Below are 19,482 nucleotides of genomic sequence, written 5' to 3' on the forward strand. Positions count from 1 at the left end.
CTTGCCTCTCAACATCTCTGTTTTGGCTAGTAGTATGCTCTGGCCACACTACACTATTGAGTAGTTCTCTAAATGCTAAGTCCTCCTTTACCTCTGGGCATTTCTTGTAGTGTTTCCACTGTGTCCTTGCCAGTTTTAGGAATAATGCAAGAGAGTGAAAGGATTGTAAAACACCTGTTTCCTATTTTAATAGGGGTTACCGCTTCCTTTATTTAATACATTACTTTATAATTCACCTTTGAGGCAGACAGGACTGTAGTTAATAGTTTGTGTTGTTATGTGTTATTTGTTTCCTGTTTTTTGGGTTTGTTTTTTGTTGTTGTTTTTTTTTACAGATGAAAACAAATAGTATGTGATCTTCTCAAAATCATACAGCTAGGAAGTGGAAGAGGCAGGACTCTGGTCTATGTTTCGTTTTAGGTATCATGTTCTTTCTAATTCTTATGCAGTCATCCACTGATTCAGCAAAAATTTATTGTGTGCCTACTAAGCTAGGCAACATACTAAGGATACGAGGATGATAAAGGTGTTCCTTTTTTTTTCCCGAGGGTATATAGTCTAGTGGAGAGAAAATAAAAAGAAATATAATACAGATTTATAATGGAGTGTTATTTGTAGTATGCACAGGTTACTAGACAGTTGAATCAGGTGATTCTGAAGCTGAATTTTCTCCAAATATAAATTTGAAATAGCTATGAGTAGCTCATAAACAAAGTAAAAATTAATGTAGCACAAATTTAATGTATAGAAATGCTGAAGAGATGACTAATAGAAAACGAATAATTTGGTAGGGATCAGTGCTCTTAGTATTAAATAGGATGAGACTCTTAGTGTGTAGAATTTACTGGGAAGACTAATTCATTTAGTAGAAAAATATTGAGAGATTTATTTGGAGAATACAGAGATGTCTTGGAAAGAAAGCAACTGTTAGATATTGAGGAAGTCAACTTACAATTGAAGTATGTTTATATACATAAATCCTGTTTCAGAACACATATTCAATGATTTTGTTTTTACTCTTAAGGCCCAGTTCAAGTGTTAGCTCATCTCTATGCCTTTGCCGATCTTCTCCAGAAATAATTAACTGCGATCTAATCTGTGCCACCATAACATAGTGCTGTGTATACATCTCTGCTAAGGCATATATCACTATGTGTTTATGTGTTTTCTTCCCCTCTGGATTATGAACTTTGTGAAGGCAGGGATTCTGTCCTTTTGATGTTTGAATCCGTTTTGTTTGATCCTCAGGTCATTGGCATCCAGTAAATATAGAAATGAAGATAGAGAAGTAATTTTATTTTGATTCTAAATACTTGTCTCAACCTTAGAAGAATTCTGTCCCCCAAATGTATTCTTTTAATGTACTTAATCCATAAGGCCCCCTACAGCAGTACTCCCAACTTACATTTCTGCCTTTATTTTCTACTTTTCTTCCTTTGTATATACCCTCTGCAATGGTCATACTGTACTTACTTCCTTCATGCTATTTCTTTATTCCTGAATTCTTTGACCTTCCCTTCCAGTCCTTTTCTAATAAGACTTCTTCAAATGCTAACTGTTCCCAGAAGTTTTTCCTGAATAACTTGCCAAAAATGTTATTTTTATAAATTATCTTCTCGATGAACCTGTGCCTCTCTTAGGACACAATTACCATATTTTATTCAATATGTACTGTGTTTTTCTCATGCCATTCCCCCCTTTTTACTCCATTTAAATTCTGAACTTCCTGAGGGCAGAAACTTTTGCAGTTTCTACAAAGTTGCTTTGGATATAATAGACAGTCCATAAATATTTGCCTAATTAAACAAGTTAAAACAAGCTTGATGTGATATTTTCATAAAGTTAGAAAATGGTACATTTACAGAATAAATTACAACACTAGATCTTAAGAACTTAAATGAGCCTTGTGTCAATTGTAGAATAAACTGTTCAAATCAGAAAACATGGCTTTATTAGATTTTTTGTGCATTTTTTCATAGTTCACCTTCAGTCTCAGTTTTTATAACTAAGGTCGACTACTTACATATGTCTTATCACATATGGAATCTGTATCTTCTTAGTATAGTATCAGTGTTTATGTTCATTTTCTTCATTATTAGATGTTCCTCTTATGTACTTTTAGCAAAGCACAAGTAACGTGCTGATAATGTTCTATTTACATGTCTAAATTCCCTCAGGTATCAATTACTACTTATCATCGAGTTTGTGTAGGTTGTTGTTTATCCATAAATGTTTATTGGATGAGAAAATGGCAAACTTGTTCTTTTTTTTTTTTAATGTTTTATTTATTTATTTTTTATTTTTTTTTTTTAATGTTTATTTTTGACAGAGAGAGAGACAGAGCATGAGCGGGGGAGGGGCAGAGAGAGAGGGAGACACAGAATCCGAAGCAGGATCCAGGCTCTGAGCTGTCAGCACAGAGCCCAATGCGGGGCTCGAACTCACAGACCATGAGATCATGACCTGAGCTGAAGTCGGACGCTCAACGGACTGAGCCACCCAGGCGCCCCTGTTTTATTTATTTTTGAGAGAGAGAGAGAGAGAGACAGAGCGTGAGCAGGGGAGGGGTAGAGAGAGAGGGAGAAACAGAATCCAAAGCAGGCTCCAGGCTCTGAGCTGTCACGGTAGAGCCTGATGTGGGGCTCGAACCCATGAACCATGAGATCATGACCTGAGCCGAAGTTGGATGCTTAACTGACTGAGCCACCCAGGTGCCCCCAAACTTGGTTTCTTAATTAAAATGTCTACTTCTCCCATATTTTTGTTAAGCTTCAGGTTATATAAATGTAGAAAACACTCTGCTTTAGCATAATTTACCATCATGTACAAAATTGCAAAGACTGTACCAGTTCTTTCCTGTATGGACTGTTTTGTTACTGCTCTGATACATATTTATTTCCAGAGCAGTTTCCTAAAAATACTTTAACTGTTTTTTTAAGAACAAATGTTTTTTTAAGAACTGTTTTTTAAGAACAAATAGTAAATCTGTATAAATTAATAATGTTTTATATTTATTTATATTTAAGTTCACTGTTATCACAGTAAATAGAACTATATGAACTAATGTCATATCTGTCAACATTCAGTTGGGCAGTAGATTTTTATAGTTCTGGGTTCTGAACTCTTGAAGTAATACATTCTCATTATTTAAGAAGTTAATCCTAAAATGCATATTTTTTCCCCCTTTTAATATCTCTGAAATTGGGATGTGTCTCAGTCAGTATTTCCCAGGTGGCTGTCATGGAGTCGTTGTCTGTGTGTACACAAAGTTAGTCATGGTTCTTTATCTTGCCATCGCTTCAGTTGGGCTACGTTCAATAGTACCACATGTGTTTGTTATTTAAAATATCTTTACAAATATACTCTGTTTTTCAGTATTTAACCAAAAAGGCATTGATTACATAGAGAGGCACAGAAACGAGTAGCAGAGCATAAATTTAATAGTAGTGAAGCAATATTTGTTGAAGAAATGACAGCAATTCCACATTTACTTACAGAGCAACAATCAAGTGCTTTATGGACCAAGCAGAGTACCTCAAGGCAGAAGAAATTGTCAGATCCTTTGGAATAAGACTAAGTCTAAAAACCTTTAAAAAGGTCATTTCGTTCATTATAAAATAAAAATGTGAAGTGGTATAGTGCCATAGTTTAATTGACGGCATTTTTTTTTCTTCATGTTATATCAGGTAATGATGTATCTCATATTTGATGATGTATTGGATTTGGTAACTTTCATTGTATCTCATTTTATGTTCCTCTTGATAATCATACATCCATATAAAAGCATAAGACATGGATTTCCTGATTAATGACTTAGGTATACATAAAAGTTCCCTAGTCTGGAGTCTGAAGCTGAAAATAAGATATGCTCCAGAGAAGTGATTTAACCTACCTTATATTTTTCTAATGGCTTTGTTCATTGCAGACCACATAGCCCTTCATCTGTTCCATCTCACAATTATAAAATCAAGAAAAATAATTTTTTTCTGTATTTCACTTCTAAAATCATATATTTGTTAAAGCACTTGGATACCATTGTGCTTAACAATGAGACAATTTCTAATTACAATTAATATAGACTTTGGTAGGTTTTACTTTTCAGAATTTTTCAAAAGTATTTCTACATTAAAATAGCGAACATTTATTTAGGAAATTTGTATTTCCTATTATGGACCTCCCAAAATAGAAGTTCTGGAAAAGTTTCTTAGGCCTTTGCTAATTTTTTTTTTAAGTTTCTTTCTTTTTTTGAGAGAGACAGAGATAGCGCAAGTAAGGGAGGGGCAGAGAGAGAGAGGTGAGAGAGAGAATCCCAAGCGGCCTCCGCACTGCCAGTGGGGCTTGAACCCATGAAGCCATGCGATCATGATCTGAGCCGAGAGCAAGAGTTGGACACTTAACCAACTGAGCCGCCCAGGCGCCCCTGGCCTTTACTAATTTTTAAATACACTAATATGTAGAGGAGCAGGAACCTCCATTTGTGGTTCTCTGTGCAAGACAGTAGGGCAGAGCTATAAATTGCCTTTATGAAAAAATGTTTGGAATAATACAGGCCTAGAAGAAAATTAGCTAGCCATTTCATGTTAATGAGTAACCCATTAGATCCTTTCCACACAGAAGTAGCGTGTATGTGTGTGTATATATATACATATATTTACATAAATGTAATCATTTTTTCCTCTTAAGACTATCATAAGACTAATTTATTACTTAGCTCAAGCTGCTACTGTTTATTTTTGCCTTAGTTTGATTGTCACCACACATTTATTTGCACAGTTTAGTAAGTAAGCAATATTTGTATTCCAAATGATCTACTGGGACAAGGGGGGAGACTTAGGGACAGAGTAATGAATATGACTATTAACAGGAAGGTGCTTGCTTTTGCTACATGGATATCTAAATCAGTTGGTTCTTAGGAAGGCTCATCTTCCATGGGGGTGGGCAAGGGGACCATGGTAGCAATATGTGGGAACATCCCCAACCTATCACCTGTCTGCATGGTCTGTCAACTGACCAGATAGCTAACTCATCTCATTTGGGCCAATCTGAGAAGGTCTGATGTCAGCTATCTTAACATTGCTTTCAAGTGTAATACATACATTTTTTATGCATGCCAGGGCTGCTAGGGAGTGATGCTAGGGAGTGATGGCCATTTCATGGTCTACGTGAAAGTCTGACATACCATTCTCAAAGTTTACATTCTATCAAAATATATGAACTTCAAAATGAAAGTAATATGCATTATTACTTTTAAATGCATATAGTCATGTCCCATGCACCAGCATTTTTTTTCCTTGTAAGGAATATTAATGAGCTTTTTGCAATGAATTATTCTATAAAAAATACTGTACACTGAGATTATAGGTTTTTAAAATCATTTATAAACTTTGTAGAACTTTAATGAATACTCATCATTAAACTTTGATTGCTTTTTCTTATTTTCCTAGGATTCTGACACTTCATGACATGTCATTATCTAGAGCAATAATGAACATTGACCTGTTTCGGATTAGTTGATGACCTTTGGAAATGATCCAATAGTATCTACTACAGAGAAGCTGAATATACTTCATTTGGAGTGAACAGCTCAGATCGTCACTGGATTTTTCAAGATGACAGATCCAATGATGGACTTTTTTGATGATGCCAATCTTTTTGGTGAGACCTTAGAAGGTTTGTCAGATGATGCATTTGTACAGCCAGGACCTGTTTCACTAGTCGATGAATTGAACCTGGGTGCAGAATTTGAACCTTTGCACATAGACTCACTCAACCATGTTCAAGGTACTCCAACACATCAGAAGATAACTGATTATGAGCAGTTAAATCAGTTTGATTCAATGAAATTTCACCAGGTCAATCAGCCTTTTGGTAGCCCAGCTGAACACGTGTTATCTCCACACTCTCAATTTAATTGTTCTCCAATCCATCCCCAAAACCAACCCAATGGTTTGTTTCCAGATGTAGCAGATGGCAGTCCAATGTGGGGCCATCAGACAGCTACCAGCATTTCAAATCAAAATGGGTCTCCTTTCCACCAACAAGGACATTCTCACCCTATGCATCCAAATAAAAGCTTTGTGGTACACCATGACTTTGCCTTATTTCAGGCCAGTGAACAACAAACACAGTGCACTTCACTACGCTCACAGCAAAACAGAAACAGTCTTAACCCAGGGCAAAATTCTCTTAGCCAGTCTAAAAATTTTATGGATGTTAATGTTTCTGGTCCACACAGAGTCAGTGTTAGCCACCCATCACAAATTACGAATGCATCTACGTCGCAACAGTCTCTTTCAATGCAGCAATTTTCTCAAACATCAAATCCTTCAGTACACTTCCTCAAGTGTAGCAATCACCAAGAAGGGAATTTTAATGGACCTTCTCCAAATATGACTTCTTGTTCTGTCAGTAATTCACAGCAGTTTTCTTCACATTATTCCTTTTCCAGTAATCACGTCTCACCCAACAGTCTTCTGCAGTCCTCTGCTGTTCTTGCACCTAATCATACAAATCAGGCTTTATCAGATTTTACTGGAAGTAATTCCTTTTCACCTCATAGGGGAATCAAGCAAGACTCCACTCAGCATATGCTAAATCCCAATACATCGTTGAATTCAAGTAATTTCCAAATGTTGCATTCATCACATCCTCAGGGTAATTATAGCAATTCAAAATTATCTCCTGTGCACATGAACTTCCCAGATCCTGTTGACTCAGGAACTCAAATGGGCCATTTCAATGATCACGTAGAAACTAATGGCTTTTCATCTTTAGAAGAGAATTTACTTCATCAAGTAGAGTCTCAAACTGAGCCATTCACGGGACTTGACCCAGAAGACCTCCTGCAGGAGGGTCTCCTTCCCCAGTTTGATGAGGCAACATTTGGACAGGATCATTCAAGTCATGTTTTAGATCATGACATTGAACGGCAGTTTACTTCACATCTGGTAACTCGGCCTTCAGAGATGGCTCAAACTCAGTTGCACAGTCCAGCTCGCAGTTGGCATTCATCACTTTCGAATCATCAGCATTTACATGACAGAAATCGCCTATATTTACAGCGACAGGTTTGTAGCTCTTTTATTTTGATGATTTCGGGTAGGATGGGCTTTTACTCATTGAGTTAATTTTATGTGAGACCTATCCAAGGTTGCTCAAACTCAGTCATTCTATTATGTGAATATGCATATTTTGACATAGGTTTTGTTGCTTTAGCGGACTTACATTTGGAAATTATTCATTGATGTGCTCAGAGCAATACATTAACTTCTATATTTAGAAAATAGTCAGGTTTTAAGACCTTTTTGTAACTTTCAATTATAATTGCCTTTAATGAAACAATTTATTATCAAAAAGGAAAACTTAACCATAATTAGAAGGAAAACAGTAGACTGGGAACGTTTTATCGCAATGTTTATCATGTTAATACTCTTATAAAGGGCTCATATAAATTTATAAGCAAACTTTTAAGACCTCAGTTGATAACTGGATAAAGCATAGGAGCTGAAATTTCATAAAAAGGTAAGTTGAGCTAATAAAACATTCAGAATAATATACAACTTTAATAATTCAGTTTGCAGTGTGGTTTCATTTTTATGTATTAGAAAAAAAGTTAATGCTTAATGCTGGTGAATTTATGGTGAAATTGGAACTTATAGACCTTTGTCAACTGATACAGATATTTTGGAAAACAACTAGGTTGTATGTTTGAATATAAAAATACTTTATTACAATACCCCAAACGTGGCAAAAGTAATATATCCAAAGATATTTATCTCCTGCTATCTATACAGGACAGTTGGAAGCATCATAGTTTATTATCATAGTGTATTAGGTGGACTATCACAAACATTAAAAAGACTTTGAAGACTAATACCGAATACCATGTTAATGATGTGGGAAAAGTATAATTCAAAATTAAGATCACAGTAAAGTGGTTAAGAGTACAGGCTCAGGTACCAAACTACCTGGGTTAGAATCTTAGCTACTGTTACATACTAGCTGTGTGACTTTTAGCTAATTATAGAATTTCTATGTGCCTCATTTGCTTTACCTTTCAAATGTGGAATAATAACAGGATCTACGTAGTAGAGCTTTGGTAAGGATTTAAAAAGTTATAATATGTAAAAGTACTTAGAACTATGCTTAGTATGTAGTAAGCACTTAATAAACATTTTTATAATTATGCTTTTTCTCATAGCAGTATGAAAATATGCATATGAAAAAAATATTAAAATAGATTCTTTCAGTCAGGGTAGTACAATTATACTTTCCTTTGTTTTCTATAGTTTTTGTCATGCTACCATGTTGCTTTTATAATAAAAAGGTATTTAATGTAATATTTTATCATTTGTCTGAAATCACGTTAAATTAAGGATTTCTAAAATGCTTTAAGTTCCTTGGTTACCTGTGAGATTTGGTGGACAATGTAATATATCACAGTATTTAAAATTAAACATGTAGGGACTATTCATTCCTTTCAGAGCTTTCAAGTGTTTAAAGAAGATAAAATCTTTATTTTTTTCCCTTAGCTTGATTTTATTTGTTTCAAGTGGTATTTTCAGTACATTTTTTTTGAAATGTTTAGGTAGATTTTAACATATTTAAAAGGCACTCATAAACCCTCCCTTCTCTTTTGTAGCCTGAGTAGAATATTATGATTTTGCTCCCTCTACTGGAAGAGGACCAAGCATCCTCTTTAGAAGGACCCTGGGAAAAACCTCTACTGCTTGAACCTAGGGTCATCTGTCCACTTAATATGCAGATTTCTGACTAGTTGGACTAGTCATGTTGTCTAGTGTATACTTGTCGTTATGAAGCCCAAAATTTATTTACTGTTTACTTTTATTTTTCTAGGGGCCTTGTCATCAATTATTTTTTTAATTCATGTATTTCTAAACATTTCTGTTGGCTTTAAAAGAAGTTATAGATCTGGAATGAATAAAGGGTAATTATAAGTAACTAAAGTAGTCCCTTTTGCTAGCATGTAGATAGTACTGTCTCAGAGAAATTTTTTTCAGACCCATTCAGACCCATCCTTTCATAAACCATCTTCCTCTACTGATACATTCATAAGGCTTTGTTTAAATCCATTCACCTTTTTGTTCCAGAGTTTTTGTTTTGCTAACATCTCATTCTTTATGTTAGGTGTTCAAAAACAGGTAAAAGGCAGTTGGTTTGGAATATTTTGTTGACTTATCAAAAAGCTGTTCTCAAGTTTCCTATTATTTCTTAGTGTTAATAATATTTGGGAGTTGTTGGTTGTGGGGGTGAAGACGAGGGATAGATTTGGTAGAGAAGGTGGAGGATGATTATGACTGAGTTTTATGAAATGTATATAGGTTTTATATGTACTGAATCATAGGTCATATATCCTAAATATGTGAAATTTGATTTAATACGTGTAATTTTAATAAATTTTGGTGGAGATTACAAGTTTTTTTGGCTATGTAATTTTCAGAATGTTCTGGATGGTTATGGTTACTACATAGAAAAATTGCTGTATTAATGAGTAGTTCTTCTTACGTTATTATGGTCTTTCCCCAGATTCTTTGGAAATAAATTTTTTTCTTTTAGATTTTTTTTAACTGTCTCTCTTAATTGCAGTAATTTCATTTCAGACTAAATTAGCATAGTTGAATGTATATAGACATTAGAAATTAAAAAATAATCTCTTATTTGGTATAACTTTTGGCTTATCCAAATCAAAAAAACGAGATTCATTTTATTATAGCCAAAACAAGATATTCTTTAACCTAATGTGTGAAAATTCATAATGGCACTCTATTCAGAATTCTAGAAAGCTTCAGTGAGAGTGTTGGATATGTAAAGAATACTTCTAAGCCTTGCTTTTTCTTATGTCCCAACTGAGGTCAGGTGGTTGTGGATATAATTTCAAATATCTTGAAGTAAGTACTCTGAAGTCTGTGTCAGTCATTAAAAACAGTGAATATTGCTGAGAACATTTCTTATATAATTGACTCTAGAATTTTACCATGAGAAAAGAAAAAGGGTAAGAAGCTATAGCAAGTGTTCCTAAATGTAAGTACTCACTAAACATAAAGAAAATACTAGCTTATTTTCCTGTGTAATTTTTAGAGCATAGGAATTTCGAGAAAAAAATACTATAAACTTTTCATTGCTCTCTTATGCCAGACACCTTCTGCTATTTTGTAACACAAAATCTTTCATTTTTGTCTTCTTTGTAAAGTAGAAATCACATTATGTGATCTCTCAATGTTTATAAATTCAATTTAATGTAAGTTTGATAGCCGTGTAAAATACGTGGGATAGCTGAAATAGCATTCAAAACAAAAAATATAATTTTAGGATGTACATAATTCCTTTTTGGTTTCATACTGTGATGAATTTATTACTTTATTTAGTACCTTGAATTTTTCATTTTCTTCCCAAGGATAGGGAAACTTACATTACCTATAGGTTTTTAAAGAAAGTAGAGAAACACCTGTTTGAATAGCCTATGTCAGACACATTTTAAGACAATGAATTTTTTTGTGATAAAAAATTTAATATGTGGTTTTTAAAAAAATTGGACCATATAGAAAACAAACAAGTTAAAAATAAGTTACTTGTGGGGCACCTGGGTGGCTCAGGCAGTTAACCGACTGACTTTGGCTCAAGTCGTGTTCTCACAGTTTGTGAGTTCAAGCCCCCATTGGGTTCTGTGCTGACAGCTCAGAGCCTGGAGCCTGCTTCAGATTCTGTGTCTCCCTCTCTCTCTCTGCCCCTCCCCTGCTCACACCACACACACGCACACACACACACACACGCACACACACACACACACACACATTTTCTCTCTTTCTGCCCCCAAAATAAATAAACATTAAAAAAATTTTTTTTAAATGTTACTTGTAATACCACTACCAAAGATGCCATTGTTGACATTTTGCTGTATGAGTTTCCAGTGAGATCTGTTGTTTGTCTCATCCCTGTCCTTCACCTACATATTTTTGCATTTTTAAGAAATAAAGTTGAGGTCATTATAGTTCATGCTTTTTGGCAAGTGGCTCTTTTCACCTTCCAATTACTATGTTGCAGACATTTTTCAAGTTATTAACTTTTTCTGAAAATGATTTTGAATGGCTGAATAGTTTAACCATTACAAGATTGCTAAAGCACCACATAAAAAATAAGGTTATTATTGAGCACTGGAAAAATCTGGATCATGTTTAATTAAAATGTATTTATATTTTTCTTGCATATATTACCATTACAATTCAGTTTAAAATAGATGTGTAGCAATAGCAAATATTATAATGACTAACATGTAGAGTACCTACTTTGTGTTAAGCAGTATTCTGAATACTTTAGCATACATTAATACATGGATCCCTCACAACACTCCTTTTATTTGGATACAGTTATTTCCTTGAATTTCTGTGGGAGGAAACTGAAGTACAGAGAAATTAAATAGTATATACCCCAAGTGACACACACAGCTAGTGTGGAGATAGCCAGTGGCCAGACTGGATTCAAACCAAGTTTAAGCCCATTATATTGTTGTCTTACCCACTTTTACTTTCCTTCAAAGTATGTTAGCACATTGTAATATGTAACAATAATATACTAAATGATTTTTCCCTACTTATCCCCTCCCCCTTTCAAAAATCTACCCTACTGATGAGGCAGAAACTTGCTTTAGAATCTTTAAGTGGAAAAGAGCATGCATCTCATGTTTTCTGGCCATGTTGGCAAATAGTTTATCCATTACCAAAGGGAAAAACACTCCCAAAACAAAGAGAAGTAAACCAAAATAGCTATTGCTTCCAAGAGTGTTGAGACATTTTTAATAAAACTGTATAATAAGAAGGTAACAACAAATGCTCTAAAGATAAATGTGATCATTATCTTCAAGTGTTTAAAGAACGTTAGAGGTCAGAATTAGGCCTGCTAAGTGAAAGTCACAGAAAAGTGGATTATCATCTGATACTAAAGAAGAAGTTTGAAGTTCCTTTCAGTGAAAGCAGGTAAATAGAATGGCTCAGATGTGTCACAGAAAGAATTCCTATAGTGGGTGTAAGATGGACTAAATTGGTAGGTTCTTTTCAACTCTTAAGACTCTGCAGTTGTAATTTTGGGTTTCATTGCAGGACATATTCATATTGCCTGTTTAGCTCGTGAGTGGTGATTACAAATAATGAAGAAAGATAAAGAAATATGACAGGTTCTCTGCTATCCAACAATGTCAGGGAACTTATTAAACATGAGTAAATTTCCAGATAGTTAAAATGTATTCTATTAAGCATGAAAATCTTTAATTATATGGCACCCTCTCCCACCCCCAGAGGGCGATGATGATGGTGGTAGAATGCTTGGTTAGGAAAAGATGAAGAGAAAGAGAGTTTTATATGGAGGTCTTGTATGTTCAAATATGTAATGGTTATTTTTACACTTAAGTAAGGATCCCCACTTAAGTAAAAATCTGTTGGAACACATTTCTTAAGCAGAAACATAGCTAATTTTGTGTAGAAGGAAAGGTGTTTTTAAAAAAGAAGGGGGGGTGCCTGGGTGGCTCAGTCAGTTGAGCATCCAACCGACTCAGGTCATGATCTTGGGGTCTGTGAGTTCGAGTTCTGCATCGGGCTCTGTGCTGACAGCTCAGAGCCTGGAGCCTGCTTCAGATTCTGTGTCTCCTTCTCTCTCTGCCCCTCCCCCGCTCATGCTCTGTCTCTCTCTCTCTCTGTCAAAAATAAACATTAAAAAAAACTCATAAACTATGTTTAAAAAGAATGGGAAAAAACCTATGTAAAACTAAAGGGATTTGCTATATGTTGTTATACTCAATTGAACTCAGAGGATCCCAAGCTCTTTGCTAGGTTTTTTTTTCTCCTAGTGGTAACTTTTCCTAAGTCAAAAAACCCAACATATATATATATGTGTGTGTGTACAATTAAAAAAAAACTTGTCACTCCACTTATACTCTGGACAAAAGGAAGAGAAAAAACTAAGAAGTTTTTAGATCGTCTCCTTGAAGTGATTAAAAATCTTATACCATCCTTCTGTTGATCAGTTTGCTTAAATCTTTATGCATTTGGTGTGGTATATTGCCTATAAGAAGTTTCAGAATTCCTATTGTCTAAGCCAGAACAAAAAATAGAAATTATGTATAGGAATTTCCCTTTTAGTTCCTTTTTTTTCCCCCAGTTAAAGTGGACTAGTTTTTGGCTTTGACATTTCTGTCATGTCTTCAGGATTAAAATATTCTATTTGAACGGAGAAATTCATGGAATATTAGCTAGTTCTAAAATACGATCTTAATAACTAAACTCTGTACTGTATTGTAGAAGAGTTGAGCTCTGCACAGCCTGCCAAGAATCAGAGTAACAGAAACTCCAGTCGTTAACAGTAGCTTTAAGGCCGTTGATCTCTAACATGCATACTTAAGGGTGAAAGGTGAACAGGAAGTGAATTCCAGGGGTGGGGAAGAGGCAGCAGTTGGTGAGAAATTTGTGGATTAGTGCAGTATGTGAAGAGCATGAGATCCAAGCCAAACTTCAAAGTAGGTCTAACAAAATTTTGTTGTGTTTAATTTTATTGATGAGGCGCACTTCCAGATAGCTTAGGACTACTCCGTCATTTACTTGTTGTTAATGTCTGAAATTGAAAACAATGTGATAGGGCTACTGAGCCATCCAACTTTATATCTATTATGATAACATGAATACACAGTTGTTTTGGAATACATCAGTGTGGGTGATCAGGTTTCTTCATTTGGGTATTTGGGCTGAAATTATTTTAAATTAAGGAAATATTTTAATACAATGTAGTGTGGGTAATATAGGAAAAGGGATAGTAAGCACATAGTTGGGAAATGTGGACTGCAGTTTCAGTTACATAAAATCTGGTAATTTGCTATGCTCAACTGTGCAAATAATACCTTGCACATTTATGATGCAAGTAATACCTTACAGATTACGAAAGGACAGTCTTTAAAGCAAGATTTTTTCCTACGTGAATATGTGTTTGTGTACCTGAAAGCAGTACAAGTTTACATTGACCATTTCATGGAATTTCATAGGATTTTTGATCTGGACAAGATTTTCCTCCATTCTCAAATACGAAAAAAAAAAAAAAACAGTGGTAGCGAAGTCATAATTTGCTTGCTAACTAATTATCAGATTCCTTTTGTAGTTTAAACTCAGAAATGAAAGTGATACCATACGATAGTGAGACACTTAGGTTACTGTGTTGTGTTATAAAATGCAAATATGACTGGTTGTCTCCAAATTGGGAGATAAGTTAACTTTTGGAGGGTTTTGTTTGTTAGGTGTATATAGCTTTTAATGTGTCATAAGGTTTTAACTATATCTTTAGTCTTTAAAGAAAACACCCTTATTATTTGTCAAATGTAGGTATAAGGTGTATATACTGAATTTTATATAACATCTGTGTTTTGGAAATGTTGCATTTTTAATGCTTTTATTCAAAATTTACTAGTTGTCCACCAGGTATATGAGATTATGCTGGGCAGTGAGGTTGCAAAAATGAAGGATCTGGTCCTTTGCCTTCGAAGAACTCAAATTGAAAAATCATACTTTCCCTCTGATCCCATTATAATTTCAGAGCTGTTCTCTTTTCATTTCTGATTCAGTTTCGATTACAGTGGTTTCCAGTACTTTTCCTTAGCTGTCCAGCTGAGTGATTAGGAATGAGTGATTTACAAACCAAAAATTAATTTTTTTGACCTATCCTGTTTAAAGGAGGTATTGTAGTTTCTAGGTTGTCTCTTTGTTTCATGACTTTTTTAGCGATCTCCCATTATGTGATTCTTCATATACATCTATTAATATATGAACATATATTATACAATTGTCTAAGGTCCAGTTGCTTTTGTGAATGGCAGAGCCAAGAAAGCAGGCCCTTTTCTTTTGAGCTTCTAATCTACTTTATTACAGACTATTACAAAACTCTTACAAAGCTGTGCTATGTACTCAACTTGAAATACTATTTTTTTGTGTGTCAAAAAAGAAATAGTGGGGCACCTGGGTGGCTCCGTCAGTTAAGCACCCAACTCTTGATTTCGGCTCAGGTCGTGATCTTGCGGTTTGTGGGTTTGGGCGCCACATTGGGCTTCGTGCTGATGGTGCGAATCCTGCTTGGGATTCTGTCCCCCGCTCTGTTTCTGCCCCTCCCCTGCTTGCTCTCTATCTCTCTCAAACGTAAATAAACGTTAAAAGAAAAGAGAAGAAAAAAAAAGTTACTGAGAGATATACTTGTGATATTGCTAGATAAATTTCCCAGGGCTTTATTCCCCTAAATACCTCAAATGAATGTAAGACTTTTAGAAGTAATCTTTAAAAAATTAAAATAGTAAACATTAAGAGTATAATTAGAGATAGAAATAGTAATAACTTTTGCACAGTATTTTGAAAAGTGGTTTGTTTTTTTTTAACATTATCTGAGTCTTTTGGTAATATTGTGGGTTGTATGCAAGTTAGTAATATTTCCCAGAATTTGCAGATCAAGTATTTGAAGTGTCAGGAAGGGAAACAACCTGTCTAAAGTCAAACAACTACTAATGGCTTAGCAGAAACAGCACGTGTTCCTTGAGCACCTGCTATTTATCTGTCAGGTGCTGTGCTAAGTACTAAAAGTACAAAAAGGAAGATACTTCTAAGGCTAGGCCTGTGTTTTTGTTATTTTACAAGAACAAAAATGGGTCCAATTCAGCGTAAGTGATATTAGAAATGTCAATATTATGAATGTGTTCAAACTGTAGATTTTGAAGGTATCACTTATTTTTTTCTAACTTTATTTTGGAAAATATTTTAAACTTACAGAAAAGATGAAAGAATTATATAATGAACATCCATATTCCCATTGATGTAGACTCACGATCTGTTAATTTTTTGCCACATTTGCTTTCTTGTTTTATTTTTATTTTTAATAAAAGGTAACTTTTACTAAGTGTTAAAACTTAGTATCACCAGTAATGGGATATCATGACACTATATATATATATATATATATATAAATATATATATAAATGATATAAATAATATCATTTATGATATATCATGATATATATAAATATATATATATATCATGACACTATATTTATATATATAAATATATATATAATTATATATATATTAACATATATATAATTATTATTATTTTTTTAGAGAGAGAGAGACCACATGAGCCAGAGAGAGGGGCTGAGAGGGGGAGAGAGAGAGAATCCACACTGAATGTGGAGCCCAATGCGGGGCTCAGTCCCACGACTGAGGGATCATGCCCTGAGCTGAAATTAAGAGTCAGACGCTCAACCATCTGAGCCACCCAGTTGCCCCTACCCCCAATTATTTTAACATGGCTCTTCTTAGAACAGGTATATCCTCCTACAAGAATACTTTTATCACAATCAAGAAATTAACAGATAGTAACAATAAATATCATAGTGTATAGTCCAATAAAATCCTATACGAATATTATGCGAATTTCAATTTTTTTAAAGAAGATTTTATTTTTAAGTAATCTCTACACCCAAAGTGAGGCTCGAACTCAAAGCCCTGAGATCAAGAGTCGCACACTCTACCAACTGAGCCAGCCAGGCAACCCCCCCACCTCCAAATTCAGATTTCTTAAGTTACCCCATAATATTCTTTAGAGATGTTTGTTTTAAAATCCAGGATCCTGTCAAAAGCCAGGCATTGCATTTATATCTCCTTAACTCTCCTTTAACCTAATACAGGTTTTCCAGGCCTTTTTGTTGTTCTTTCCTGGCATTGACATTTTTTAAAAGTCCAGGCCAGTTGCCTGTATTTGTCTAATTGTTTCTTCATAATACAGCTTAAATTTATTTATTTATTTATTTATTTGTTTGTTTGTTTGTTTATTTATTTATTTTGGTAAGAATGCTGCAGATGATTTTGTGTATTTCCATTGAATTTCAATAGGAGGTGTGATATTAGTTTGTCCCATTATTGGTGATACTGAGTTTTCTCACTTAGTAAAAGTACCTTTTCCCCTTTGGAATTAATAAATAAATAAAAAGTGGAATTGTTTTCATCAAGAGTTGGACCCAGGGATTCAAAAAAACATTAAACATGTTATAAGTTATTATCATTTTGATTCTTTTTGAGTATTTGGCTAGTGGGAATCCTTTTAAGCTAATTCCATGCCCTATTAATATGTCCTCATCAATCTCTAATTACTTCTCTACTTTCTGGTGCAAGAAGATGTTTTTAATTTCCCTTAGACCTGGAATCAGCCTTTTTTGCTTGTTTGTTTTTAAGGCACTCATTTAGTTTGTGAACCCTATGTAATAACACAACATCTCAGTACCATTGTGTAGTTTCTGAGCTTTGTTTCATGTTGGATGCTTGTGATTATATGAACAAATTCTGGAAATTGTTTATTCAGTTTCATAAGTACTCCGTCAACCTGTGTGATTTTGCATGGTGCTGTGCTGTGTGTGAAATAAGAAGTAGTCCTTGCTTGGTATTTGATTTAGGTTAAATTTATATTGAAGAGAGGGATTTAAGTTTTTTTAAAAGTTGGATACAAACTTTTGAGAACATACCATGTACTAAGCACTAATGTAGTTATAATTTTTAGATGGTTTTGTCTGTAAGATACTCATTTGTTGATAAATTCAACAAATATATTTTTAATACCTGACATATATAAGACAATATGGTAGGCATTCTGCTTTTTTGTAACTCACAAGGGAGATAAGACCCATATAACAAATATGCATGAACCAGCCTCCCGAATAACGTATTGTCAGCAGTATATGCCTAGACATGATATATAAATAATCGAAAATGGTGGTGGATTCTAAAATATTGGTTTATGTAGCATTGTGTTTCTCCTTTGGGGATTTGTAATATTTCAGATCTCTTAATGAAAATGATTTATTTCAGGCATCTACTGACTGCCTAATATATGAAGAGACCTAGACATTTGACAACTACAAAAGTAAACATGTTCATTGCAAGTATTCAGAAAAAGTTTAGAAAGCACAAGCAAGGAAAGTCACTCCTCATCGCACCAACTAGAAACAATCCCTTTTTATATTTGGGAGATCTATGTTTTCAGTCTTTTTTTTTCTCTATTAAATATAATTTATTGTCAAATTGGTTTCCATACAACACTCAGTGCTCATCCCAACAGGTGCCCTCAATGCCCATCACCCACTTTCCCTTCCCCCCTACTGCGCATCAATCCTCAGTTTGTTCTCAGTATTTAAGAGTCTCTTATGGTTTGCCTCCCTCCCTCTCTGTATTGTCTTTTTTTAAATGGTAGTATAGTTCACATGCATGTATGCTTTTAGTCTTATGCTCTGTATCTGTTTACCTATTTGTTTTGTTCAAATTTTCAGCTTTATGTAGATATAATTGACATGTAATGAACCGAACATATTTAAAGTGTACAGTTTGCTAAATACACACACACACACACACACACACACACACACACACACACACCAGTGAAACCATCATGACAATCAGGATAATGAACATACTCATCACCCTAAAAAGTGTCCTGTGTCTCTTTTCTTCCATTTCCCACTCCCCCCGCCCCACAAGGGCAACCACTAATCTCATTTCTGTCACTATAGATTAGTTTGCATTTTCTAGAATTTTATACACATGGAATAATATAGTGTTTACTCTTTTTATCTGGTTTCTTTTATTTGGTGTAATTGTTTTGAGATTCATCCAGTAGGTACAGGTATAGTAGTTCATTTTGTTTTTTATTCCGAAGTAGTATTCCTTTATATGGATATACTGCAATTTGTTTATCCGCTTGTCTTTTGGAAGAAGATACTGTTTCTAATTTGGAATTATCATGAATAAAATTGCTATGAACATTAGTATACAGCCTTTATGAGGACATACACTTTTTGTTTTTAAGAATACGAGTATTTTTATTTCATCTACAAGATTCACATTTTTCATATTTTAAGACCTCTGAAACTGGATGCATCTTTCGATTGATGGCATTTTATAATACCTCTTAGGGAAGCAGCAGTTATGAAGAGGTTGGAATTACATGCACTTGCATTCAAAGTGTCAGGGTGTCAGCAGATGGAAGGAAATCCAGAAGACAGGAGCAGAGGGCACTCTTAACTGGTAGAAAGCAATTTGTGTTCAAAGTACTGGCAATGTTTCTGGAGCCAGAGTCAAAGAAAATTAGCTCTGCATAATTATAAAACCATGTTTGGGAGACTCTCAGCCTTGGCTTTTCACATTATGGATTATATTAGGAAATGCTTCATCACCAGCACTTTTCATGGCACACAGGATAATTTTATGGGGTGAACTTGGATATTGGATAGTGATGACTCTAAGTGGAAAATTGATGAAGATTAGGTCTCTGAATTTTGAAGCAGTTTTAGGAATACCTTAACTGATTTATTTCACTTAGTTTTCCTTTTTTTTTAAGTTTTTTTTTTTTAATCTTTTTACATTTATTTATTTTTGATAGAGTGAGACAGAGCACGAGCAGGGG

At 34.4% G+C, this 19,482-nt stretch overlaps 1 protein-coding gene across 6 annotated transcripts in view; it reads left to right on the top strand.

Moving 5' to 3' along the window:
- Positions 1-19,482, top strand: part of CHD9 (chromodomain helicase DNA binding protein 9) — a 233,508-nt gene that overhangs the window by 72,521 nt on the left and 141,505 nt on the right. For 5 of the 6 annotated variants that reach the window (XM_049621122.1, XM_049621121.1, XM_049621124.1 and 2 more), the window contains exon 2: positions 5,445-7,067. In XM_049621122.1, the coding sequence (XP_049477079.1) occupies positions 5,610-7,067 (1,458 nt within the window). In that variant the 5' untranslated portion in view covers positions 5,445-5,609. The other variant, XM_049621127.1, reaches the window with a different exon arrangement.

Source organism: Panthera uncia (genome assembly GCF_023721935.1).
Source record: "Panthera uncia isolate 11264 chromosome E2 unlocalized genomic scaffold, Puncia_PCG_1.0 HiC_scaffold_19, whole genome shotgun sequence".
Classification (NCBI taxonomy): domain Eukaryota; kingdom Metazoa; phylum Chordata; class Mammalia; order Carnivora; family Felidae; genus Panthera; species Panthera uncia.